This window comes from Macrobrachium rosenbergii, chromosome 25 (assembly GCF_040412425.1).
Source record: "Macrobrachium rosenbergii isolate ZJJX-2024 chromosome 25, ASM4041242v1, whole genome shotgun sequence".
NCBI classification, from domain to species: Eukaryota; Metazoa; Arthropoda; class Malacostraca; order Decapoda; family Palaemonidae; genus Macrobrachium; species Macrobrachium rosenbergii.
The window spans coordinates 37,734,410-37,761,759 of record NC_089765.1 but is presented as its reverse complement, the minus strand read 5'-3'; the positions used below and the strand labels follow the sequence as shown (position 1 = coordinate 37,761,759).

The 27,350-nt window shown below is 41.7% G+C and overlaps 2 protein-coding genes and 1 pseudogene across 5 annotated transcripts in view; 1 reads left to right on the top strand and 2 right to left on the bottom strand.

The window, feature by feature from the left end:
• Nucleotides 1–7,540, top strand: part of Srp9 (signal recognition particle 9) — a 39,423-nt gene extending 31,883 nt beyond the window's left edge. Inside the window, exon 3 of the mRNA XM_067127400.1 lies at nt 7,370–7,540. Coding sequence (XP_066983501.1) covers nt 7,370–7,465 — 96 coding nt within the window. The 3' untranslated portion in view covers nt 7,466–7,540. The remainder of the gene's footprint in view (nt 1–7,369) is intronic.
• LOC136852644 (5S ribosomal RNA) lies at nt 1,003–1,121 on the bottom strand (annotated as a pseudogene).
• Nucleotides 7,541–8,028: 488 nt separating the features above from the next.
• The window catches only part of LOC136852573 (lon protease homolog 2, peroxisomal-like), a 186,521-nt gene continuing 167,199 nt past the window's right edge, over nt 8,029–27,350 (bottom strand). For all 4 annotated transcript variants that reach the window (XM_067127378.1, XM_067127376.1, XM_067127375.1 and 1 more), the window contains exons 18-19: nt 17,993–18,103; nt 8,029–8,350 (exon numbers count right to left, since the gene is read on the bottom strand). In XM_067127378.1, coding sequence (XP_066983479.1) covers nt 8,225–8,350; nt 17,993–18,103 — 237 coding nt within the window. In that variant the 3' untranslated portion in view covers nt 8,029–8,224. The remainder of the gene's footprint in view (nt 8,351–17,992; nt 18,104–27,350) is intronic.

Genomic DNA, 27,350 nt, shown 5'->3' with positions numbered 1-27,350 from the left:
GCCATCCAGCTGGTATGCATTCGCTTTACCTTTTAGCTAGAGGTGGGCCATTTATGTAAAGACCCCAGGCTTGTATGTTAGGAAAAATACAGATTACTTTAAAAATTTGTCATTTGTTCCTACATGTATACAAACCTTGGTCTTTACATATGGTAGACTTGCTTCTTGGTGGGAGGATTCTGAGCAAATCTCTGAACTGACTGGTAGTTTGCCTCACCTGGGGCACCTCTTCCTGGTCATATAAAAGCAAAGGAAGGAGACCCTTGCCTCTGATCTGTTGTTGAACATGTGTGATGTTCAGTTGCCAGACTTCTGGGCCTTTCAAATTAATGGGATGTAGCATCATTTATTTGAAGGCAATAAAGCTGAAGATGACCAAGGGGTTTGTTCACTGTCAGTCCCTCTCTCCCCTTGCTAGAGAGAGGGTAGGACTTGCATCTACTAATCCAAACTGAGTTAGATTATAGACAGGATACTCAGTATGCAGATGCCCGCCCAGCATGTGACGGCTTGCTGACCATCCCTCTGCCCACTGGGAGAGGAAGGGGGTATAAAAGAGAAAGGTAGGAACCAGTCCCACACACACACCCTCTCTTTTGCAGCCGTACACCTTAGGTGAGATGCTACCTGTCCCTCAGGGAGCTGGATTGACTACATGTCTGCTGAGCAGCCACCATAGAACTCAAGGAAGAAGAGTCCAAGGATCTATGAGCAACGTCCTGAACGTAAAAGGGGAGGTGAATGTGTTCTGTCGTGACCTTGCGAAATCACGCTAGAACATACTGTTGTCCACCACATCAGCTGTGGGGTACGCCCGTTTGATCATCACACATAAGTCAAAAGAAATGGTGCTCTTGTATACCACTTCTTGGCCAAGCTGGAACTAACAAGTTGTCGGCACTCAGACTTGAAGGTCAGGCCCTTTAGGTGGTAACGCAGACAGCCTGCGATCACGTAAGCTTAAAGACTTATATACCATGGATGCGAAAGATATCTCATAGATGCCAATAGCATCTGGTGTTCCTAGTCAGTCACCCAGCCAAGTACTGGCCAGACCCAACATTGCTTATCTTCGCTGATCAGACGAGAAGCGGTACTTTCAACTTGGTATGGCTGTTGGCTGTTTATGCCCACGATCCGGAAAGACAGAGCTGAACAGTAACAGCTTCGGTGTGTTGAGATTGAAGGTCTAACTTGGCCGTCTTCCAAGGTCAAACAATCCTTGGAATGTCGAGGTGCCAAGACCAACTGTCCCTCACACCAACCCTAGTGACTGAACTTGTCTGTTGTACATCCATCTTCCCTGGAATGTGTCTGGTTGACCGCTGTGCTGAGTGTGCCACTGCCCAACCGTGCACTTGCACCATCAATATGAAGAGATGAAAGGACACTAGCCCCTTTCGTGTTGACTATAGAACTATCTTGGTACTGTTGCTTATCAGCACCACAGAGCACCTATCCTCAGATCCTAAGCCTTATGAAAAGGTAAGATAAAAAGTTTCAGGATTTTGAAGTGTAGGTTAGCAACGGGCTAGGCTAGGTTTAGTTAGGCTAGGTTAACCCAGCCTAGGTTAGGTTAGGTACCCAACCCAACCCATTGAAGTGCAGGACTGCCATTCTGGTCGATGCCTAGAGGCACGAAGTATCTCCAAAGGGGAAATGTGTAACAACACTCCAAAGGAGATACCAGTCATTTAACTATTAGGCAAAGTCCTGTCTCTCTCTGAGAGAGGAAGGGAAGGAACAGGGAGTCCCTTGTCAAAGACCAGAACCCCTTCAATCTGCACTGAAGGGAATGAAGGAGAAGCCGCCTGTGAAGAACCAGCTTTCCCAGTGACCAAGAACAGTTTGCAACTGCCGAGCTGGTTGCATCTGTTGAGACAAGGACAACCTTGCTGCTGTACGTGTTAGTCTTGCAGATACTTATTCTTGCTTGGGTGAGAATTTGGACATCTCAAAGTCCATGCAGCTCTCAGTCTGCGACCATATCTGAGAAGTCAGTCCTGTCCTATAGATGCTGAGCATGAGAGCTCTCTAGGACCACTCAGTTGTCGATATACATCAGGAGACGTACCTTGAACAAACATGCCTAGTCGAAGCCAAGGCAAGAAGTCATGTGAATGCTTGGGGAGAAGTCGGAAGCTCACAACAGGGATAGGCATGAAGCAGTCTGCTCTGTAGGGGTACGAAGTCTCCCCAGGAAATGAAGTGGAGAGGCTTGCAGTAGGATTGCTGGGTGAGTATTGGAAGTACTCGTCCCTCAAACCCATTGAGGGAATCAAGTGGGACTCCCTGATGGTTGCAAGTATGGAGCGAGTTGTTTCTATCGTGACCTGAGTCTGTTGAAATGGGTCAGGGAAGAAAGACATATGACTGGTTCCAATTGCCCATCACTTTCTCTTTGGAGGACAGCTGAAGAAATCAGGAAGCAGACTGTTAGGATTTCCACAGCGAATTCATTCAGCATCGCCTTCAATTTCGACATGCAATTTCCCCACAGGGTAAGATTCTTCAGCGAGCTGGAACGAATTTGTGGTCATGGACCAGATGGTTGATGAAGAGTGGCAGGAACTGGTTGATATCCTGCCAAAGGACATCTACTCCCCAGGTTTCAGCTACCGTAATATGACGTTTAAGACTACGGGCACTCCCCCACTAGCAGCCGCATGTGGGGAAGGAAGCTGTCTTAGCATTTCATACCTTCCTCTTACCCTTACTTTCTCTTCTGGAAAGGGAAGGGGGTTTGAAAGGGACACCTCTGATTGCTTCTGTGGTCCCAAAGGGACTGGAGAACTTCATTGACATCTTTCAAATCCATTGCAAAACTTGGTTGTACGCATGGCCAGGGCCAAGACCAATCCCAGTATGTATCGTACTGAGGGTGACTTGAAAGAGAAGATGATCGGTCCTGGCTCTGACATCTCTACCTAGCACACTCTTGGTTCCCTGTGTATTCCCCATAAATGGAGCAGTACTGAGGGGTCTCGAACACTTGACACCAAAACTTCAAACGACTCCAGTCCACATCACAACTGAGTCATTGAGAGAGGTCGAGGGAACCAGAGAGGGAGGCATGGTGTACTTTTGAGCCGATCGAAAGACTGAAGACTCGACGGTAAAAGAAGGCTGCAGACGATCTGTGGAAAGAGATGACATCCATACAGGTCCCGAAGAATGGTTGTATTCACACAGCTGTTATAGACTCCCCACAGATGTGTCAGCCAACCGTCCACACAATCATGGTGGCAGGAAACATTCTCTGAAGAGCGATCCATCCACCATGAAGCGGGAGTGTGTAGGGATGAAGAAGCATCCACATTCTTCACACTCACTCAGGCTAAGTAGAAGAGGCTCCGAGTCTATGTCCATTGACAGGGGAGAGCGTAAAGAGGAGACAAAATCAACAAAAAACAGTCAAGTAGAGTTTTTTCTTGGTCGTGCAACATTTGTAGAAAGGAAATGACCGTGCAACATTGTGCGGCTGTGCTGCTTCTACCTTGGTGAGTGAACCTTCGCTAAGGACATTCTGCAAATTGCAGCAACATCAAAAAGCCACAGCCATGCAATATTGTGGTAATGGCAAAGCTTACTTAGCCTTCTCTCTTTCCTCCTCGGTTGTACACCATGAAGCCAAAACACAGGCATGCAACATTGCACGACTGCTTATTCTTCTTTCCTTGGATAGTGTATCTTGGTTTAGACATCTGGAATACTGCAGCGACATGGTTGAAAACGGCAACCAGGAACTGTTCCCAAAAGGAGATGTGTAGGGGAAGAGAAAGTACAAAAATACTAGGAACTCCTGTACTGACACTAAAGGTATGCTTGGCCGTGCCCTGAAGGACAACGGAAGGAAGAGGAAGACGACGATTTGGGCGGGAGCTGCACTGATAGGAGATGCACAGTCGAGGAGGTATGACCGGGGAAGAGACAGCCATGACCTACGGCAAAAGACGAAAGTGAAGGCTCGACTTCTGCTGCACTTCCAACGTTGAATGCAAGGAGGGGTGAAATATCTCTTGAAGCTACGATACACTGCAACAACGCACACTCACCCAAACCTTAGTCGACTGGCTGAACGTGGCCATTGGCTGTCCCTCCAATGGCGTGTTTGTCTTCCTTAGAGTATTGTGTATCCTTTCTCAGGGCAGTGGCTACCCAACATTTCTTGAAAGGACAAGGAAGACAAAGAGACTTGTGTAGTGGCTTATGACAACGAAGGATGCGAAGGAAGTGTTGAAAAACTAAATCAAGAATAGCTGTCCCCATCATCCAGAATAGGAACAGGAGGGGGAGGGAGCATAGGAAGGTCAGACTCAATATATGGATTATGTTAAACAAGCAAATACATAACTTTGTAGAACTTGCTAAAAATATTTTTTAAAATTACTTAACCCTTAAACGCCCACTGGATGTATCGTACGTCGACTAAAATTGTCTGTAGGGTGCCGAGTGGACGTACGGTACGTCGACTACAAAAAGTTTTTTTAAATATTCGCGAAAAAATAGTTATAGGCCTAGTTTGCGAAAGATTTTAAATCACACGCTTTGAGGGATGCTGGGAGTTCACGGATCACACTGTTTTGTTTAGAAGCGTTAGTCAGCAGCGCATGCGCGAATTTCTTTCTTCTCGCACTACAGAGCATCGATGCATCTCAGAAATTCTTTCGTCACTTGTCGTAATTTTTGCACCGTTTTATATTAGCTGTTACATAAAGTTTTATATATGAAAATGTGTGCAATTTCATGTAGAATACAACAAAAAACCACCCATGGTTGTAGCTTTTATAAGTTTTGAAATATTTTCATATAAATCACGATAAGTGCCAAAATTTCAACCTTCAGTCAACTTTGACTCGACCGAAATGATAAAAAAAACGCAATTGTAAGCTAAAACTCTTACATTCTAGTAATATTCAATCATTTACCTTCATTTCATTTTGCAACAAATTGGAAGTCTCTAGCATAATATTTCAATTTATGGTGAATTTTTAAAAAAAACTTTATCCTTACGTCCGCGCAGTAACTCGGCCGAAAATCTCAGAAATTCTTTCGTCACTTTGTCATAATTTTTGCACCGTTTTATATTAGCCGTTACATAAAGTTTTTTATATGAAAATGTGCACAATTTCATGTAAAATACAACAAAAAACAACTCATGGTTGTAGCTTTTATCAGTTTTGAAATATTTTCATATAAATCACGATGTGCCAAAATTTCAACCTTCGGTCAACTTTGACTCGACCGTAATGGTAAAAAAAACGCAATTGTAAGCTAAAACTCTTACATTCTAGTAACATTCAATCATTTACCTTCATTTTGCAACAAACAGGAAGTCTCTAGCACAATATTTCGATTTATGGTGAATTTTTTAAAAACCTTTTCCTTACGATCGCATGTAACTCAAACTGAAAATCTCGGAATTTCTTTAGTCACCTTGTCATAATTTTCGCACCGTTTTATATTAGGCATTACATAAAGTGTTATACATGAAAATGTGTGCAATATCATGTAGAATACAACAAAAAATAACTCATGGTTGTAGCTTTTATCATTTTTGAAATGTTTTCATATAAATCACGATAAATAGAAAAAATTCGACCTTCGGTCAACTTTAACTCTACCGAAATGGTAGAAAACTGCAATTGTAAGCTAAAACACTTACAGTCTAGTAATATTCAATCAATTACCTTCATTTTGCAACAAACGGGAAGTCTCTAGCACAATATTTCGATTTATATGGTGAATTTTAGAATAAAACTTGTTTTTACATCCGCGCGTTACGAATTCATGCATCATTTTGTGATAATATTTTCTCTGTGTTGCTTTGATCGTTTGACAATTTGTTATATACCAAAATCATTGCAATTTAGTGTACAATACAACGAAAGAAAACATAACTCATTAGCTTTAACCGTTTTGCTCACAGCCCGGTTTGTAAACAATTATATATGAAATTTTTTTTTTGCGCTGTCATATATTCCAATATTTACATATGATAATGATATTTTTTTTTATTTCTGATGGTTGCATATTAAACTTCAGACAGTGACAAAAAAGGAGCCAAAAACGAACTCTTAATCTTGAAAACTAAGCGTGATGTGATTTAAAAAAAAAAAAACTTTTTTTCCGCTTCGGCGCTAACTCCCGAACGCCGCCGGCATATGACAGACACTTTTGTAAATAGAGGCTCGGTGTTTAAGGGTTAAGGCAACAACACTCACCTTGAAGTTTTTCTGATGGTAAATGAAGTCAGGCTAATGAAATCCTGGGATTAAAAATTCAACCACTGAGTTGTTACTACTTACAAGTGTCATAAAAACACCACATCGTTTCCAGATTAAAACATCCTATTGCAATTATGGGCACAACTCTGGAGATAAAGAAAATTTGGCTCTAAGCCTTAAATATTTAAATAAAGTAGTCCGCAATATTTCTTAAAGTAATGAGTAGCAAGCCCAGAGTTAAGTTTAGTGTCTCCCAAAAGAAAATTAACAATGTAAACTAGGAGCAAATTAATAGATGCATAATAAAAAAAAAAAAAAAAATCAACAGCACTACCTTAATTCCATTAGCACAAAGCTGACCACGTCATTAAAAAGTGCTGGAAGCAACTGGTCAACTAGGTGGAGTTGGGACACCTTGCAAGGCAGTAAAGAATCCTGCCTGGTTTGCCACATCAAATGGGGAATGGCAGTTGGGATGGATTAAGAAATTATAAATAGCTTAGAAAGAAAAGATTAAATTCATAAGGTACTTTCCTGATAATCCACCAAGCAACTTTTGCCTTCTCATCAGCCTGTCTACACACTTTTCAAAAACCATGAGTGGAAAAAGTGCCTGATTGTATCTCATGGGACAGTGGCACAGTCCAAGGGTAAACAAGACAAACATCAAGAAAACTCAAGTGGTAACTATTTCCAGTAACTCCCTGATTTCTGTACAAACATTATCAAATCTTGGTTGCAACCCATTTAGTGGGTTTACCTACACACAGCATCAGACAATCTATGAAGCATGACAGTAGACCACTTAAAACTCAGAAAAGGCGTGAAGGACAGTTTGTGACAAAAGGGGTTACATATAGAGGAGGTTTACATAGTAAGCACTGAAGGCAGGCGTTAAAGAAATAGAGGTCAACCCTAACCTAACAGTAGCCCTATTCTCAGCAATCAGTGCATTAGCTGCACTAAATCTTTGCAATTTGAGATAATAGCTAGTGAAACTACAATGGTTTGCATCTTTAAATAAATGCATTCTGTATTACGATATAAATAAATGCATTCTGTAATACAATAGCTTGTATTTTTTTATAAATATATTTAATTCAAAATTGTCAAGGTCTGAAAAGTCTCTTTTCTTTTACTAGTGTGTCCAGTACAAAACAGACAGTCAACAAGAACTTCGGAAACTTGAGAAACTCATAAGCAACATGATGAAGCACATGGCATCAGGAGAAAGATAACTGAAGGATTTGTACCAAGACTCTTAGGCTACATTTTTGTATGAAATTAAAAATAAAATGGCATAAAATATTTAATTTTGTCTTTTTGTTTAGAAAAGATATAAGTAGCACCATCCATTAACATGTATCCATGATATATTCAATTTTTATTGAACCATGGAATGTTTTTATAATTTAACATGGAATATAACCCAGGTCTAATACAATATCATTCAAGTTTGAGCAAGCATCATTAAGTGATACTGTCTTAACTCAATAATATTGTACATGTAATTAATCTATATATGACAACATATACACACCTATACAACAAAAGATTAACAGTAATAGTAATTGGCTTTCAGTCCTTCAAAAATTACCCTTTCCCAACCATATACAAAACCACATTTAAAAAAACCTAAAAACTACAAGGTTTCTAAAAGCAGTATCCATCATCAAGCCATGCCTAAGAATGTACAAAGATATATATATATATATATATATATATATATATATATATATATATATATATATATATATATATATATATATATATATATATATATATATATATATATATAATATATACAGTGGTAGTGTAAGTTACAGTTCAAGTTGTTATTAAAAGCAGTTTTCCCAGCCATACAAACCACTGTCCACTTTTGAAACCTACAGTTCCTGAATGAAGTCTTTATAACAACTTATCAAAATGCAGTATAAAGGAATGGGCTTTCGATAAGAACAATGGCATAATTATCTTTTCTAAAAATAAATAGTCTTCTATAGTTTGCTTGAAGGGGAAACTGATTTTCCATTATCAGTCTCAAACATATCTCCAAACCCATCATCGAATGCTGCTTGAAGTACTTCCTCCACTGTGTTTACAAGGACCACTTCTATATCATTCTGTTGGTAATTAAAGGAATGTTAAATTATTTAAACAATCTGAGCCTATTTAAAAAAAATAAAGTTGCTCTTTATAGGAAAACTAGTAAATTATGAAAATTAATATATTCCTTGATTGTTTCAATTCTGGTCTACACAGGACTATACCATTAAAAGAGTATGTACCAAATGTACTTGGTTTTATGGCATAAATACATTTCTCCTTAAAGTAGTACTGTAGTTAAGGGCATGCTGACACCATAAAGTCCTTGTTAGGACACCAAAAACTTAAACTTTTAAATTTGTGAAATTCTTGTTAAAAAAAAATTTTTTTTTTCACTTTTCCAAATTTATGTAACAAAAGCTAACCCAAAATATTTTTCCTAAAGACAAATTCAACTTCTGCAGATTGATACTACTGTAGATTACAAGTCTGAAAAATATAAAACACTGCTTATTGTGTAATAACTTTGAAACAAAGAAAAATGACAAATTTTAAAGTGATTTGTATTTTTCGTAACTAGGCAAACCTGAGGTCCTTTACATAGGGAATTGCTTTCAGCGAGGCTGGAACGGCCATTAAACTTTCGAACAAGGTAGTTAGGTAGTTCACTACTGTCCAGCAGGTGGAAGTCCCACCTGCCCGGATGTAAACATTCCAATTTGCCTTTCGGCCCAGGCATCAGACTGAGGGGTGGCATGAAGTGGGCATAAAATGCTAAAGGACCTCAGGTTTGTATAATTAGGAAAAATACAAATGAATTTAAAAATTTGTCATTTGTTGCTACACAATATACAGTACAAACCATTGGTCCTTTACATAAAGACTTATAGGAATCTGAGTGAGTCTCTGAACTGACTGGAGTTCGCCACACCTGGGTTCTCTTCCTGGTCGACAGAGCGAGGAAAAGTACCGTGCCTCTGACATGCTGAACAGAATGTAAGAACTGCATGATCAACTGTCAGACTTCTGGGCCTTCTCAAATGAGTGAGAAGAATGTAACATCATTCAAAAAAGTACTAGGATGAATCAAGAGTCGGTGACAATAAAGCAAATAAAAGCATTGGGTTTGCCTTATTGTCAGGGTCTCCTTGCTAGAGGAAGGGGTGGGAATGCTTCTATATGTCTAAGAATAAAAAAATAGAATGGGAGCTCGATGTGACACATGCATTGGTCGCCAGTTCCAGCACTTGATGGCTCGACTCCCACTCTCTGCCCAAAGAAAGAGAATGAAGGATAGAGAGGAAGGAAGAGGAGGAGAGGCCAGTCACTCACACAAACTCTCTTACCTCCATTACCGCACACCCTAGGCGAGATGCTACCTGTCCTCTTAGAGGAGCCGGCTAAGTTACACAACTTGTTGAGCAGCCACCACAGGTCCCAAAGAAAGTATCCGAGGACTTGTGGGCAATGCCCTGAGAGTAAATGGACGTGAATGTGGTCTGCCGTGACTACACCTCAGCCTTTAGTACCCAAGGAACTGACAGATTCTTCCGGAACACGAGGAATGGACTAACTCCCCCGACTTTGTGGGCTCTTGGGCATAATGTACCGGTGTCATCTTCACTAGCTGTAGAGTTCAGGCAGTCCTTGGTTATCGGCAATCCAGTTTTTCGGCACGTCTAGCAACGAAAGTCGGCAATTTTCGGCATTAATTTCCGCTTATCGGCGCCGATAATCGGGTATGGGCGCCATATCGGTGCCAATATGTACCTAACAGAGGCGCCGATAACCAACAATCGGCGATTTTCGGCACTTATCGGTGCCGACAATCGTCGAAAATCAGTTATAGGCAAATTTCGCTTATCGTCATGCCGTCAGAATGGGACCCCTGCCAATAACTGGGGACTGCCTGTACGCTCTCCTGATCGTCTCACAAAACCAGAAAGAGACTGTTCTTGGACACCTCTTTCTTGGACGAGCCAGTACTAACAATGAGTCATCCAAACTCAGGTTGGTGATGGCGAGTTCTCTTAAGATAGTACCGCAGTACTAACAGGACACAGTAGCATCTCGTCTGGATCATTATCAACAAATTCCTCTAGGGAGGGGATCATGAAGGGCTCGAAGCTGGCATCAGGGACAAATGGGTTCTGAGTCTTTGCTATGAATTCTGGGACGAAGTAGAGCAAAACTGATCCCCATCCCGAGTATTTAATGTCAAAGGAAAGCCTGTGAAGTTTGCCAACTCTCTTCGCCAAAGCCAGGGCAAGCAGAAAGATGGTCTTGAGGGTCAGATCCGTCTGACGACTCTCATATAGGCTCGTACGTTGCACCAGTTAGGCTCCTCAAAACAAGTCATATCCCACTCAGGGGGGGCCTGAGGTCCCTGGGAGGGCAAGACCTTTCAAAGCTTCTCATCAGCAGCGAAATCTCCAGTGAGGAGGAGATATCTACTCCCTTCAAGCACAAGACTAGGCCCAGGACGACCCTATAGTCTTTCACAGCTGAGACAGAGAGAAGCTTCTTTCAAAGAAGAAAGACAAAGTCTGCGACCTGCTGAATAGTAGGTCCGACCAGAGAGAGACCCCATCTACGACACAACCACAGAAGACAGCCCATTTTCCCTGGTATGCCGCCGCAGAGGACTGTCTCAGGTATCCAGCCATCTCTGTTGCTGCGTGGTGAGAAAAGCCTGTCGCTCGTACAGAGATGCTGGATAGTCTCCAGCCATGAGGACACGGACTGCACTGCCTGATGGAACCGTTCTACATGCCAGGGAGAAATCTCTCTCAGTGCCTCGGAAAGTAGTCTTAGCAGGTCGGGACACCAAACAGCATGTGACCACTTGGGAGGGACCAGGATGATCCTGAGATTCAGGGTGATCAACACCCTGTGAATCGGACAAAACGGAGGGAAGGCGTAAATATCGAGGTTGTCCCATAGGTGTTGAAACGCGTCCTCTGCAGCGGCCCATGGGTCTGGCACAATGGAGCAGAACACTTGAAGCTTCCTTTTGTGCCAGGTGGCAAACAGGTAAATGGATGGAAGCCCCACAACTTGAACAACCTCTCCGCAATGTCCATGTGAAGGGACCATTCTGTCCCTATCACTTGATCCTGGTGGCTGAGCTTGTCTGCCACTACATTCCTCTTGCTTGGAATGTATCTGGCTGACAGCTCCACCGAGTGAGAAGTTAAGTATAGCTTAGTTTAACCAGGCCACCGAGCTGATTAACAGCTCTCCTAGGGCTGGCCCGAAGGATTAGACTTATTTTACGTGGCTAAGAACCAATCGGTTACCTAGCAACGGGACCTACAGCTTACTGTGGAATCCGAACCACATTATAGCGAGAAATTAATTTCTATCACCAGAAATAAATTCCTCTAATTCTCCATTGGCCAGCCGGAGATTCGAACGCGGGCCCTGCAGAGTGCTAGCCGAGAACGGTACCGACCAGTCCAACGAAGAACTTCCACCGAGTGAGCTACTGCCAACTTGTGCACCTGCAGTGTCAACTGATGAAGGGGAAGGGACATGAGGCCCTCTTGCTTGTTGACATATGCCACTACTGTGGTGTTGTCGCTGATCAACACCACTGTGTCCCTCATCACTTGATCCTGAAACTCTTGGAGGGCCAGGAAGGCCTCTTTGAGTACCAGGATATTGATGTGAAGGTGCTTGTCGCCTCGGTTCCACACACCTGAAACTAGCAACTCCTTCAGGTGTGCGCCCCATCCCTCAGTCAATGCATCTAAGAACAGAAGCATGTCAGGAGGGGGAGTATGCAGAGGTACTCCTATTACGAGGCTCCTGTCATCCATCCACCAGCCGAGGTCCCGTCACTTTCTCCGTGAGAGGAATGGGAAAGGACTGGGGATCTTGAGCCTGAGACCAGAACTCCTTCATTCTCCAATGGAAAGAATGAAGGTGAAGCCGCCCGTGAGGGACCAGCTTCTCCAAGGACAACAGGTCACCAAGGACGACTTGTCACTGCCGAGCGGTTGCTCCTGTCGACACAGGAACAGCTGCGCTGCCTTCCTGAACCTGCTGATACGAGAGTCCAAGGGGAAGACTTGCTGCTACCGTATCTATCAGCATGCCCAGGTACTTTATCCTTTGCTTGGGGATGAGGTCAGACTTCTTGAGATTTACTATGACCCCTAAGTTGTGGCAAAACTCGAGAAGTCCATTCCTGTCCCAGAGCAACTGTTAGTGGGAGCCCCCCAGGATGAGCCAATCATTGAGATACCTCAACAGACGTATCCCATGTGAATGGGCCAAAGCTGACACACGGGTGAACACTCGCATGAACACCTGGGGAGCAGTCAAGAGTACCCTGAATTGGAACACTGCTTCCCCGAGGATAAAGTGTAGGTACTTGTGAGAGGATGGATGGATGGATATTTGAAAATATGCGCATCTTTCAAGTCCACCGTAAGCATGAAGTCGTTCCTGATGGAAGCGAGCACCAAGCATGTTGTTTTCATCGTGAACAGAGTCTGGCGAATGAATTGGTTCAAGGGAGAGAGGTCTATGACAGGTCTCCAACACCCCCGAGAGGCCTCCTTCAGTGCCTCCTGGAGGGCAAGATCCTTCAGTGAGCCGGGAATGTAAGTGTTACATATCAGCAGTGAGCTTCCTTTCTGTGGTTCCATGCCATTGTAGGCGTGGATCCTTCAGTGAGCCGGGAATGTAAGTGTTACATATCAGCAGTGAGCTTCCTTTCTGTGGTTCCATGCCATGGTAGGCGTGAAGTTCTTTAAGAATTGTTTTGTTTCAGTATTCAATTACTGCTCACGAATGTGATGTTCGTATTCGTGTATTTTTGTGTATTTTCACGCTTCTGTAAAAATAACTTGTAGACAGCTAGCAAGAATAAAGGACATGCTGAGCACTTCGTCGTATCGTTCTCAACCCGAATAAACGAAGATGGGATAGCATGAGTTATGCTAACTGAATACATCAAACCATTAATAGCGTATGATAAGACAGTACCATTAATGAAGATATTTCTCCTTCGGCAGGTGAGAGTTAACTTACTCTATGCTCACACAAGTTTAGGCTAGGCTAGGCTAGCCCATGTCGGCCAACCTCACAGTAAGTTAGGAGATGGACCGGGTTGTTGGTGAGGGGTGGCCAGGACTCAAAGGGGAGTAGATAGCCCTCCCGAAGGACATCCACTACCCACGACTCGGCTCTATGTCGGTGCCAGGTTGCCCAACGGCTTGACAGGCACCACCCCACCAATGGCAGCAGCTGGAGGGGAACGCCGCCCCTAGCATCCTCCCTTCTTCTTACCTCTGCCCCTTTTTCCTGACTGGAAAGAGGGTTGAGGGGAGCGCAGCTGCACCCCTTCTTGGCAGAGGTGGAAGAAGGCTGGGTGCCCCTCAAACCCTGGGTCTTCTTAGGGGGCAAGGAAGTGCTAGCTTGACCCGAGGGTCGAGCTGCAGTGGCATGCAAAGACCGGGAGGTCTTTGCCACTGCCTGGTAGACAAAGCAGTTGTCTTCAGCACACCCTCGTCTACCACAGCATCTACCAGATCTCTGGGGAAGAGAGAGGCAGAACCCAGCAACAGTCCATTCCTGAGGGTCAGAGTTGACTCGGGTCCTACAGACCTGGAGATCTGATTCAGGAGAGTGTCCCTTCTCTTCAGCACCAGGTTCGCCCACAGGTTTGCTGTCTGGTGGGCCAGGTAGGAGATAGCCCTACCTCCAGACTGGCACAGTCTCCCAAAGATGGAGACCTCTCCAAGGATGATTGAACCCAAGGGGGCAGCAACTGTAAAGGAACACAGATCCAACCAGGAGACTGCCTGGAGAGCCCCCATAGCGAAAGACCTGGGCCTAGATGAACCAGGTCCAGGTCGCCCTGTTTAGTCGGCAATGACCCCTCCGAGGGCATGTAGAAACGCTGCTGTTGAGACAGAGGAGGGGGAAGCAGCTTCTCCGAACGGTTCAAACGAAGCGAATTATTCTGCCCAGAGACCAAATTATTCACTTGTTCGAGCACCCCTTTGGAAAGTGCGGACCATGGCAGCCCCACCGAAGCTTTGGGTTCCTTCTTAGGACCCCAATAAGATTTGAGGCACGAAGGACCATCCACAGAGGGCACAGTCCTCCCAATCAACTCTCCCTCCTCTCCCTGAAGGAGGGAGAACCTAGTTTGACCCCTTGGTTCCTTCCTCGACCACTTGGGCTTATGACTGAGTCAGTCCGAGAACTGAACCCGGGGCATAGGCCTTCGTTGTAGAAGTCCGATGGGAAGAAGCATTCTCATCGGAGTCCCTCCTGTCCAACTCACATCTCCCCGTGTAACCCCAGGAGGTTGCAGGGATAGGTGAGGAGGATAAAGCACTCTTCCTGTCCTGCTGGAAGTACCCACAGGAGAGGAAGGCTGTGGGTGGCCGCCAACCCGCACTGGCGATGGCAGCACTGGTCTAGGAGTGTGTCTACACCATGGCGAGGCGCTGTCCCGAGGAGAGCATAGAGGTTCATGTGAACGTACTCGAACACACTCCTCCAGCGAGTGGGGTCGATCACACTAACATTTATGAGGGCTGGCCGGAGCAGAGTTATTGGGCATGGTCGGGCATGAACTTGCACTGTCCTCACAACGTGCTCCAGTCCTCTTTGAGCCAACTGGTCCCATACAGGAGGGAACAGCAGGAACAACAGGAGCAGCTGGAGCAGCAGGAGTAGCCGGAGCCGCGAAAACAATGGTTGGAAGGGTCACAGTATAACCCGGAGCAAGAGCATTGGACAGCAGTTTGGTTTACCACAGCCAGGGTCATCAGAGTTGGAACATGGGTTGACACCGATGTGAGGACCTTGACAAACGCCGTCACAGTCACTGTGATCGTGGTGGTATCGACAGGTAACTCACGGACTCACCGATTCACAGGATTTTCTGTGGAACGTATCTATAAATTATTCACAAAAAAATTCAGCAATTCGCAGACTTTTTCGTCGGGAAATATTCACTAATTAGTGTATTTTTATGTTATTTTCATGACTAAATATATTTTTTTATGATAAAAAATCATTTACTAATTTTCAAATATTGTGAAGATTGATAATAATAATAATAATAATAATAATAATAATAATAATAATAATAATAATAATAATAATAATAATAATAATAATACTGTAAGATTAATTAATACGTAACTCAAAGAGAGGGAAACTAGTTTTCTCCCCTCCATTCAGGATGGACCCAACCTCATTAAAGCAAACACATGCGCTCAGAATTGGTACTATTGAAATATTAAAATTATATTAAAGTACTATTGAAATTATATTAAAATGATATATAAGTGTTTCAGGATGATAGTATAAGCATTTTTAGAGAGTATATTTTATGACAAAATAATGATTTATGGTACGTACTAATTTTCTAATATTAACATTGATATTAAGTTTGATAAGATTAAATATTAAATAAAAATAATAATTCTCTCTATCTCTCTCTCTTGTTTAGACGAGAGAATTTTTCTGACATGTAATATGTGTTTCTTTTGTATGATAAATAAATGATTTACCTAATAAGTACTTTACTAATTTTCAAATATTAAGATTAATAAGATTAAATAATATAATATTTTCCATGCATTTGTGTAGTAAATTTTTTAACATTTTAAACAAACAAATAATGACCCTCAGTCTTTTTTATCCTCGGCTTGAGAAAGGAGGGGGAGGGTAAATGTCAATTTACTTGACAGTTTGACATATTAGCCAGAGGGGAAGGGGAGTGTTGCCCTCAGAAGCTCAAAGATTTCAATCTTTTGATATCGTTAAGGCATTATTCTCCTCTCTCTCTCTCTCTCTCTCTCTCTCTCATGAAAAGATGCTGTTTGTGTGTGGGTGTGTTCATAGTATTTTAAAAATGTGTAGTAAAGGTATTACATCTTTGGAAGACAAAAAACAAATTTTTTTGTTGTCAGAGATTAAGAAAAACTCTCTCTCTATCTCTCTCTCTCTCTTTTTTGCCCCAGCCAGCCTTTTGAATGTAAGTTGAAGTGGTAACTCTCTTTCTCTCTGCTTTGGCTGAAAGGTTTAGAAGTATGTATGTATATATTTTTAAGGGTACTAATGTTTAAGGCGACTGAAAATTTATTAATAATATAATTTCAAAGATTAATACAGTAATAGGATAATAATTTAAGGTACTGTATATTTGATGGAAGATGATACTTTAAGTATACATTTGGTTTTTGAACTTGCAAGATAGACAGTTATAAGTGTTTTTAGAGGGGTGGGGAGCACGATCATGATTTTAACTTGGGGGATTTACTGTACTGCATCCTGCCAGTAAACTTCACCCACTGCACAAGGCAACCAGGAATAACACTCATTACAATTGATTCAAGATTACAGTCATGCCTCCTGCAACTAGTGCAGATGAATGAGGGTCAACTTCAACGGGGTGAGCAGAAGTGGTTGCAACCCTTGCTGTCAACACCAGGGCACACACGCTGGGCGACGGCCTTCCGCACAGGTTTAGACGATTCGTGGGTTTGCATATTAACAAATGATCAAACACACAGATGCTATATCGAAATAAGATCATCCCGCCAGGAAAAAAGCAAAATCGTGATCAGGGCAGATAGTCAGGAAACATGTCTGCATCATATGACGGCTGAAAGCAAATCAGAATGTTTACACCCGGGCAGGCAGGACTCCCACCTACCGGACGGCAGTTAACTGCCTGACCACCCTGTTCAAAAGTTTAACGACCTTTCCAGCTTCGCTGAAAGTAATTCCTTATGTCAAGGACCGATGGTTTGTATATTGTGTAGGTACAACTGATTTTTTCCCTGAGAGTACTTTATATAACAGATATACCCTAATGTATAACTCTCCTTGGTGTAATTTATTTCCAAAGTAATGTGAATTTAATTAATATTTAATAAAATTGTCAATGTAAAGCTTCAGTAAAATGGGCTGGAAGATCATGCAGTCGTGTGATAATTTGTTGCTTAATAAGAGAAACAAAAGTGTCTATAATTCAATTTTTTACTAACAGTACTTTAGAGTATGTTGATAGTAAGCCATCTGAAAATGTCAATAACTATTATTAAATTACTCAAAATCTGTCCATTAGTGTCATACATAAAAGTAATAATAAAATTTTGTCTATTGGTGAAATCTATAAAACTGTAAAAATATTTTGAGCAACGATACTTTTGGATGTGCTTACTTGACATTAAACTGTCCAAAAATGTGCTTACTTGACATTAAACTGCCTGAAAATGTCAGCAACAAACTTTTTATATCTTCTAGAAATACAGCTGTTGGTGCATCCCTTAAATTTACCCGTCATATCTCAAGTCCAGTACTGGGATAACTTGAATAACAGATTTTACATTACAGTAGAGGCAGTCCCCGGTTAACAGCGGGGGTTCCGTTCACGGCTGAGCGTGGCTAACCAAAAATTGCCAGTAAACTGCTTACCGACACTGAAAATTGCTTACCTTCTACTTTATTTTCTTCGCCTCTTACCACCGTAATAAAACTTTTATAACCTTGAAATGGTTTCTAATGAATTACATGAAATAATCAAATATAAAAATTTAATTGTACAAGGAAACACAACAAATTTCCTGTCTACAGACTTCGAGGAGGAAAATTCTTCTAAAATTCCTAAAGAAACAAAGAATTGGTTCAAATACTATAATTCAAGTCCTACTGAAACAGCTACCTCACTTAGCAATTCTTACCAGCACAGAATTTGGAATGTCACCCAGGTCTTTCTTGTTAGCTGCTGGAATTATTACAGTTGTAAGTCCTGCTCTATGTGCAGCTAGAAGTTTCTCTTTGATACCCCCAACCTGAAAAATTTTAAAGATTTAATAACACTCTGGTCTTCTACAATTATAGGACTAACCCTTGTACAGTATACAGTAAAAAATAAAATAGAAATTGAATTACAAAAAGACCATAACCCTTTTTCTTCATTTGGGTTTCTTTGGTCACTAATCAGTGGCCAAAATTAACCCCTATTATTATTTTGTGACCAGTTTACCAAAGAACCCTTCAATTATCCAGATCACCATATCCGGAACTCAACATTGTCTGACACACCCAGACTAGGGATGAATGCCCTAAAGATATGTGACATAAATTTTAACAAATTTTAAAAAACCATCCTCCAATGGTTGGCAATGCTGTGTGGCCTCAGGAAAATGTTGGTAACACTACTTGCACTCAAGCAGACTGAGACTGTTTTTTTTTTTTTTTTTTTTTTTTTTTTTTTTTTTTTTTGAGGGGGTTGAGGCCTCGAGAAGTTTCCAAGGTGGAGGGTTGGATGCCTGGTTGCCATGGGAAAGGAGAGGCAGTAAGGCTGTGTAGAGAAGAGGTTGTTTTAGAAGGTGGGTGGAGTTGAGGAGTAGTTTCCCTGCATGGGAAGGGGTGGGGATGCAGTGTTGGATGGGTGAAGAGGTCTAGGTAGACTTCTGACTTAATACAGCTTGTTATGCTTATGGTTTTATTTATGTTTTACACTATTCTCATATTTTTACTATATTTTCTTCTTGTTTATCTTTACAATCATGTGTGGAGAGAGAGAGAGAGAGAGAAAACAACCACAAAGATGAATATCAACAGTGATGATATTCTTGTGTACTGTTATATGTGTGATAATCCAATTAAAGTCAACTAAACTTGTAATGAAATACTATACAGTAAATCAAGCGAAGCAAAAAAGACAAATGGCAAATGTGATACCACACTAGAAACACACACGAACACGCACTATGAAGAGAAGGTAACACATACAGGCATATAAGTAAAGCTTAAAGCTTCTGTGATATGAGGTGAAATGAAAAATCATTATAATTCCAATAAAACAGAAAATAGTTTGCTTTGAACACATGTACTAAAGATATAAACATATACTAAAGATATAAGCACAGGGTGTGGTAATGAAATATACATAAATGCAGTTTGTTTATTACAAACCAAATGAATTTCATTTTCAGTAGATTGTGCTAACCTAGGCTTTCAAACAAGATTACCAAACTTATGGCTTATGTAACAATTCATAACCATCTCTTATACTAAACAACCACTTACCATAGAATACCAAAGAACTGACATACACATTGGGTATGACGTCAACAAACGAACTGGGGAAACAGCTGTTTTGTGATTTTGTGGGATTTTGAAGTTTACCATTGCAAAGGGCAACCAACTGGTTTTCTTATACATATTAGGATGATGATATAACGTGATAATAATACAGTATAAATTGATTCAGAAAGTAAAATATCACTTTTATTGCCATTACCTTTATCTTAAATACAATTGTAATAGCCTATTTGACTTTTGTGAATGGATACTGTGAGTATAACACCTAGCCTAAGTCAATAGTTCACATATGCACAGTTTGTATCTCTTGTATATTAATAATATATGGCAACAACTGATAAAGCTGCTGTATAAAAATACATTAATAGTCATAAAACCATGGTAGGCTGTGGATAAACACACATAGGTTACCTACTTACCTACTGAATTGTCATTTACGAGAGAAAAAGGAGGTTACATTTTTTTCAATATGTATTTATCCAGTACGTTTTGTTACAGATATGGAGAAAAAAGGTAGATGATTGCCTTTTGCACAGCCTTCTGCATAAAAAGTTTACTGTTTAAAGAGTGGTGGGTGTTATTTATAAGCATATTGAGTGATCACAGTTATGCGGTGACAAGGTTAGATGAGGGAGGGTACGGAGTTGTCCTTGAACACCCCTAGACTTTTTTACTCGCCCTTATCCAGATTTTGTCATTATCCGATGGGCCCTTGTAAGGGTTCAATTGATATAAAATTGTATCCAGCACACCACTGGGCCATATACAGCCCAAATTTTACAAATATGGTACAGTATTTTTCTGGGCAGTAAACACTGACCTACTTTTGAGGGAATAAAAACAGCCACTTTATGATCTTGGGACTCCTACTAAAGCTTTGTTGATTAAAATCTTCACTTTATACCACAAAACAAGAGGAAAGATTTACAATCCAACTTGTCATGACTAAAAGTTACTTCAGTAAAACACTATCTTGAAACTTGAAGAATTACCAGTGAAACAAAGTCTACATCTTTGGGTAAGCTGTCCTACATTCAACAAAACCACTGGTCATGAAATTAAACGAACATCCTGAAATACTACTTTTGATAAATTAAAATCAAATTTGATTTTAGAAAACTCAATAAAATATCATTGTCAGATTTTAATGCCTGTGCCTCAGGAACATTAATAGGAATATATATTTGATATCACTTTCTCATGACCTTAAATGGAAAAATAAAGTCCACACAGTAGTATGTACGAGTATGTATATTGCTATATACGCACATACTATACATGCTATATAGCAATATTGCAGACTTATTTTTCCATTAATAGGAATGTTATCAACATGAAAGATATTCCTGATATACCAAAACAAGTTTCATCAACTGGGGAAATGGAAAAGCAATGAACCAACCATTCACAATCTTGTACAAATAGGAATTTTTATCTTTGAATTCAACATCTGGTAATTAGAATCTTTTGAAACTGTCTCTGATTATAAAAATAACACACACTACTTTTTGGAATATTATTACAACATTCAAAACAGGCATGATAAATTTCCATGATATTTTGCATAAAAATGACAGCAGTATTAAAGTAGGTTACCAAATAAAAAGGCATTGGTAACATAATCAGAGCACTTTGACACAGTGGATTTCCTGTTGGGTTGGGACCTCCTCTGGGGAAGCCTTTCCCCAACGCCACTTCGCAGTCACGCTACCTCCTCCACAGAGGCTCAGACTGTAGGAGCACCCCAAGAAGAAAACCCACCTTCCACCCACCGAAGCGGTCAGCAGAAGGGGCACACACCAAACCGTTCTCAGCCTGGTCCTCTCCATCCACGAAAGGACAGCCAACAAAGAGGTCCTCCCTCTCCCTGAAGAGACATTCAGGAGGAGCAGTACCGCTGTAGGATGGGCAAGCCGACAGGCCACTCCACAAATTGGGAGGGCTGCCCAAGTAAGCAACGCCCAGCGGACGCCCCCAAGCAAGACTCTCAGAGAGGCTCTGATCTCCAGCTGGGGAAGGAATCTCTGCCGCAGCCAAATTCAAGCCATCCACGAGGTATTGCACCTCTGGACCCCTTGTCAGGCATGCCTGAACCCTCAACCGCTGCCAGTGCCACTTGCGAGCTCTGAGCAGTGCCACGCTCCGTCTGGCATGGACGTTGAGCCATCAATTGAAAAGGACCCTGTGCCTGGTCCAAATCATGAGGCAGATCCTCTTCCGGGACATTCAGGATTCCCCACAACACTAATCATAGCAACTGGAGAGCCTCCAGCACCCGACACTTCTTCTTCACCAAATCTGTCCCCAGAGGATCAGGAACTGGCCTCCTCGGGCGCAGAGGTCGAGATCGCTCTTGCTCCAGTTGTCGCAGCAGCCGGAGTAGGGAGCCCTCCTGTAGCTTCTGAAGTTACCTGACACACCCGCTAGCCCTTCTGGCCTTTCCCCAGAGTCGGTGCCCTCATCACCTCCTAGGTCTGACACAGATAGGCCTTGGAGGAACCCGAAGAAGAAAAAGGGGCAGAAGAGAGCCCAGTAGCTGCCGAGCCATGAGCTCATCCTGGCACTAGTGCCCTCTTGGCACAGTGCCCTAACATCTTAAGAGTGATCCTGGCCTCTTGCCCAGAGGAGGTAGCCAGTGTGATCTCTTACTCATATAGTAGCCTAGACCAGATTAAGTACATCAGACTAGTAACCTTGTCCCTTCCACTTAACATCAAGCCGCAGTAATCACGTAAGTAGTGTACCTAAAATCAGACAATCTTAACTATGGTGAAAAGAGCCACTACGCTCATGACACGCATGGCCTAGGACCTCATTGAGGCAAGCATTTATCATGAGGCAAACCTCATGTATTAACCAGTAATAATTACTAATTGTATTGGAAAAACTTGTAATTTAGTTAGTACATTATCCCTTACGTTGGTGCTACGGTCGGGTTAGGAGAGGTTAAGCTAGGGAATACCATAGAATGTACCATTAGGCTAGGTCTAAAACATCACGATTATAGGAGGTAGCATGTAATAACCGTAAGCAGTTAGAACTCTGTAATATAACGATCAAAGCTCATATCCTATCTAGAGTTAGGTAGATCCGTAGCTAGTTAGGCTGCACGGGACAAATCTGCTCAGGGGAAAAGAGTAATGTAATAGAGGCGAACAGCTTGCTTAGTACAGACCATCACGGCCGAAAGGGAGTGAAGGCCCTCTTAAGGGGGGGAGCTTTTATAAATATTCTGCTGTTCGCCCTCTATGCATTTTTATTGTACAAAAAATACGCGAACAAAGCCAAGAAGGCGTCTTTGTATATGCAGAGTAGGCTGGGTATTTAAAAAAAAATAACGTCTTTAATTAGTACTAAGGGCCTACCCCACAGAGAGGGTTTTCACCCAATAACCTCTAGTAAAAGGTGGTCATAAGCTTTCTTCTGCTTTGTCCTATGCATTCGGCAATGTTTGTCGAAACTCCAGATTGCCTGAGGCGTAGGGTACTGACGCTCCCAGCCGCCCTGTTTTGACCAAAAGAGGTCAGAGAGAAGAAAACTGTCTTAGGAGTCGCACGCACATCAGAGCTCCTGATATTTCTGTCCCTTTGTCCCTTTTCCGTCTTTATTTAGTAAGTGAAGTGACGAAATAAAATCCCAGAACTCCCGGGCGTCCATTGCACTGTGCAAGCAGCCTACGTGAAGGTAAGTCTGGAAATTTTAGCAAATTTTCGGCAATTTGCTAGGATCTCTGTCTGTATTTCCATTTCTTTGTCTTTTTGCCCACTTCGCCACCATCTACAATAACCCATGTAACCAATTTACTTTTATGAAGTCTATGGTAAGAATAATTAATATTGCCTAGCGACACTCAACTATTCCTGTGCAGTAATCAGGAATTGGAGAAGGTTAAGTAAGTAATTTTCAGCATTCAGGCAGCTTTGTGTCTCGATCCCACTGTTCGGAAGAGAAATAGCCTTTACCAGCACTAAATTGCGTACGATTGTGTTAAAACCTTATGTGAAGCAAAGGGAAAACTGGCTGTGTCCGAAGGAGGGCGATAGTTCATGTAATTCCCTTGCTAACTACATATTCTTTCTTTGTCAGGTTTTTTCCTCGACTGGCGACCTTATTTAATTACATAATTGTCTGTCTTTGAGGTTACTTTAACTTTAATTGACAGGTTAGGTGTGTACTTGGCACTCAGGGCCTCATAAATTATGTTAATTAATAAACTCATCAGCCAAGCCCCCACATGTAACAATATATATGCACAGTATATTATATATATAATATATACAGTCATACTCCGAACTTACACGAGGATAGGTTCCAGAACCCCTCATGCAAGGTGAATTTTCACGCAAGTTTGGCATGGTCTCTAAAAATGCTAATAAATGCTTATTTCTAAAGTTTAAACACTAAATATGACCCTAATCATGCTCCCAAATGATTAAGTTAACTTTCAAATGAAATTAAAGTTACTGTAATTTCATTTAAAAGTTAGCTTAATACATTACCCTTAAAAAAAGAGCCACTGGGGGGGCAAGCCAGCCCAACTTGGTGCCGGTCCCAAGCCCGGGTAAATAGAGAGGGTTAGTGACAGGAAGGGCATCCGACTGTAAAAACCCAATGCCAGAACCATGGTTAGTCTAATCCAGATTCAGAGAGAATGCCAGGGCGCACCCGGTTAAGCGGTCGCGCAGGGGCCTTGCCTGACCCTCCGATAAATAGGCAAGGGCTACGCAGTGTGGGCGATTGTGGTTAAAGAAGCAAGTCCATATGATTAGAATTGGGACACTAAATGTGGGTAGTATGACAGGAAAGTAGAGAGGTGGCGGAGATGATGAATACGAGGAGAGTTGACATCTTGTGTGTGCAAGAAACAAGATGGAGAGGGAACAAGGCAAAGGAAATAGGAGGAGGATGTAAGCTCCTGTACAGTGGAGCAGACGAGAATGGTAGAAGTGGAGTAGGCATCATTGTAAACAGTGAACTGAAGGAAAAAGTGGTAGAAGTCAAAAGAAGTGGTAGTCGGATAATGAAGGTCAAGTTAATGTTATCAGAAGAAGTCCTAAATGTGATAAGTGCTTATGCCCCACAAGCTGGATGTGATGAGGAAGAGAAGTTAATGTTTTGGCGGGAGTTGGATGAAGTATTAACATCAATCTCAGAGGAAGAGAGAGTTGTATTGGGTGGAGACTTGAATGGACATATAGGTACAGATAGAAGAGTGATTTCAAGAATCCATGGAGGACTAGGAATGGGGGATAGGAACGAAGAAGGCGAATGCATCATAGACTTTGCAGTGGCATTTGATATGGCACTAATTAATACATTCTTTATGAAGAAAGATTATGTGACATATAGAAGTGGTGGAAGAGAGAGTCAAATTGATTTTCTGCTCTGTAGGAGACAACACCTTAAGGAAGTAAAGGATTGTAAAGTGATATATGGAGAGAATGTTGGCCAACAACATAAGCTGGTGGTTGCGGACCTTTCAATTCGAAAAGGGACAAAGGGAAAGAGGAAAAGTAACCCTAAGATCAAATGGTGGGAGCTAGAAAAGGCAGAAAATGTGGAGTTGAGATCTAGGTTTAAGGTGAATGTTCTGAGAGAAATAAAGTTGGAAGAGGATGTAAATGATTGGTGGGAGTTTAACAGCAATGTGATCCTAAGGTATGGGGAGGAAATTTTAGGCAAAACATCAGGCAAAGGTCCCCCAAAAGATAAAGAAAGCTGGTGGTGGAATAAAGACACACAAGACAAGATCAAGAAAAAGAAAGAATCCCAAAAGAACTATGATAAACACAAAACAGAAGAAAATGAGCAAATATCAAAAGAAGCAAAGAAAGTTGCAAAACAACAAGTTGCCAGAGCCAAGGCTGCTGCTTTTAATGATTTGTATGAGAATGTTGACACAATCGGAGGGGCCAAAGAAACATCCACAGGATAGCCAAAGCTAGAGACAAAGCAACAAAAGACCTCACACATTAAGCAAATTAAAGATGGAAATGGTAAGGTTCTAACAAAAGAGGAGGAAATTAAAAGTAGATGGAGAGAGTATTTTGAAAATCTTCTAAATGAAGAAAATCCCAGGAATATCATTGAGGATGGAGTAGCAAATGAAAGAGAAGTTCCCAGGATTAGTCGGAGAGAAGTGAGGCGGGCACTAAGTAAAATGAAGAAAGGTAAAGCAGTGGGACCAGATGGAATACCAGTCGAGGTGTGGAGGTGCTTAGGAGAGGGGGGAATTGACATCTTGTGGGACTTGGTCAGTAAGATCTACCAGCAGGAGAAGATACCTAACGCCTGGAGAAACAGCCTGCTAGTCCCCATTTACAAAGAAAAAGGGGACATCCAAGATTGTGCTAACTATCGGGGCATAAAGCTGATGGCACATACCATGAAAATCTATGAAAGAATAATAGAGGCAAGGCTAAGGGCTGAAACATCTATAAGTGACGAACAGTTTGGGTTCATGCCAGGAAAAGGGACAACAGATGCCATCTTTGTATTGCGACAAGTAATGGAAAATATAGAGAAAAAGGAAAGGAACTACATCTTATATTTATAGATCTTGAGAAAGCATATGATCGAGTGCCTAGGCAAGAAGTGTGGAGGTGCATGAGGGAAAAGGTGTCTCAGAAAAATATGTGAGGATTGTAAATGATATGTATAGAGAAGCAACAACACAGGTAAGAAGCTCAGTGGGAACAACAGACAAGTTTGAGGTGAAAGTGGGACTCCACCAAGGTTCTGCCATGAGTCCCTATATTTTTGATATGGTAATGGATGTGATAGTGTCTGGAGTGAAAGATCAGGTGCCTTGGAGTGTACTCTTTGCAGATGACATAGTGCTAGTGACCACCAGTAAGGAAGAAGCAGACAGGAAATTGGAGTTGTGGAGAAGTGCTTTGGAGGACAGAGGCCTAAAGATAAGCAGAGCAAAACGGAATATATGTGGATGAATGGAGAGACCAAGAGGGAAGCATCAACTTAGAGCAGGCAGAAGTAAAAAGAGCTACATCCTTTAAGTACCTTGGGTCGTGTGTCACTGATTGTGGAGGGATAGAGGAGGAAGTGAATCACAGAATACAATCAGCTTGGTGCAATTGGAGGAAAACATCAGGTGTGTTATGTGACAAAAAGATTTAATGTAAAGATGAAGGAAAAATGTACAAGAGCATTGTCAGACCTGCGTTGATGTATAGTTGTGAAACATGGCCTATGAAGAAAGCACAAGAGAGAAAGATGGAAGTGGCAGAAATGAGAATGCTGCGTTGGATATGCGGAGTGACAAGAAGAGACAGGATAAGGAATGACTTCATAAGAGGGACGGTGGAAGTTACAGCAATATCAAAGAAACTGCAACAGAGACGATTACAATGGTTTGGACATGTTATGAGAAGAGAGGAGGATTCTGTATGTAAAAGAACCATGAATATGGAAGTGCCTGGAACAAGGAGGAGAGGTAGACCAAGAATGAGATGGAGAGACACAATTAACAGGGACATGCAGGAGAAGAACGTGAGTGAGGTAATGCTGCATGATCGCAGAAGATGGAGGAGACACAAAATAAACAGCGACCCCATATAAAGATGGGAAAAGCTGAAGATAAAGAAGAAGAAGAAGAAAAAAGAGAAATAAATTGTTGAAATAAAAACTGCGATTTGGAAGAGAATTTCTCTCTCTCTCTCCCCTTCCAACCGATCTATTTTTAGAATTGTCTCAACCTCTTTTTAACAACTTCTTTATTCTGCATCTCTTTCTCTGTTCTGAAATGCTTTTTCATGAACAAACAGTATTTTATATTTTGACTAATACAACTTTTAGTTATTATATCCCTATGTTTTAGAAAGCATTTGCAACACTAGCGCATTTACACTTCGTAGACGATACAGGTCAAATTAGATCAATTTACACTACCTACTGTACAGGTAAAGATGTACAGAGAATTAATAAGTTGTAAAAATATGTGAGCACTAACTATGAATGAGAGAGAGAGAG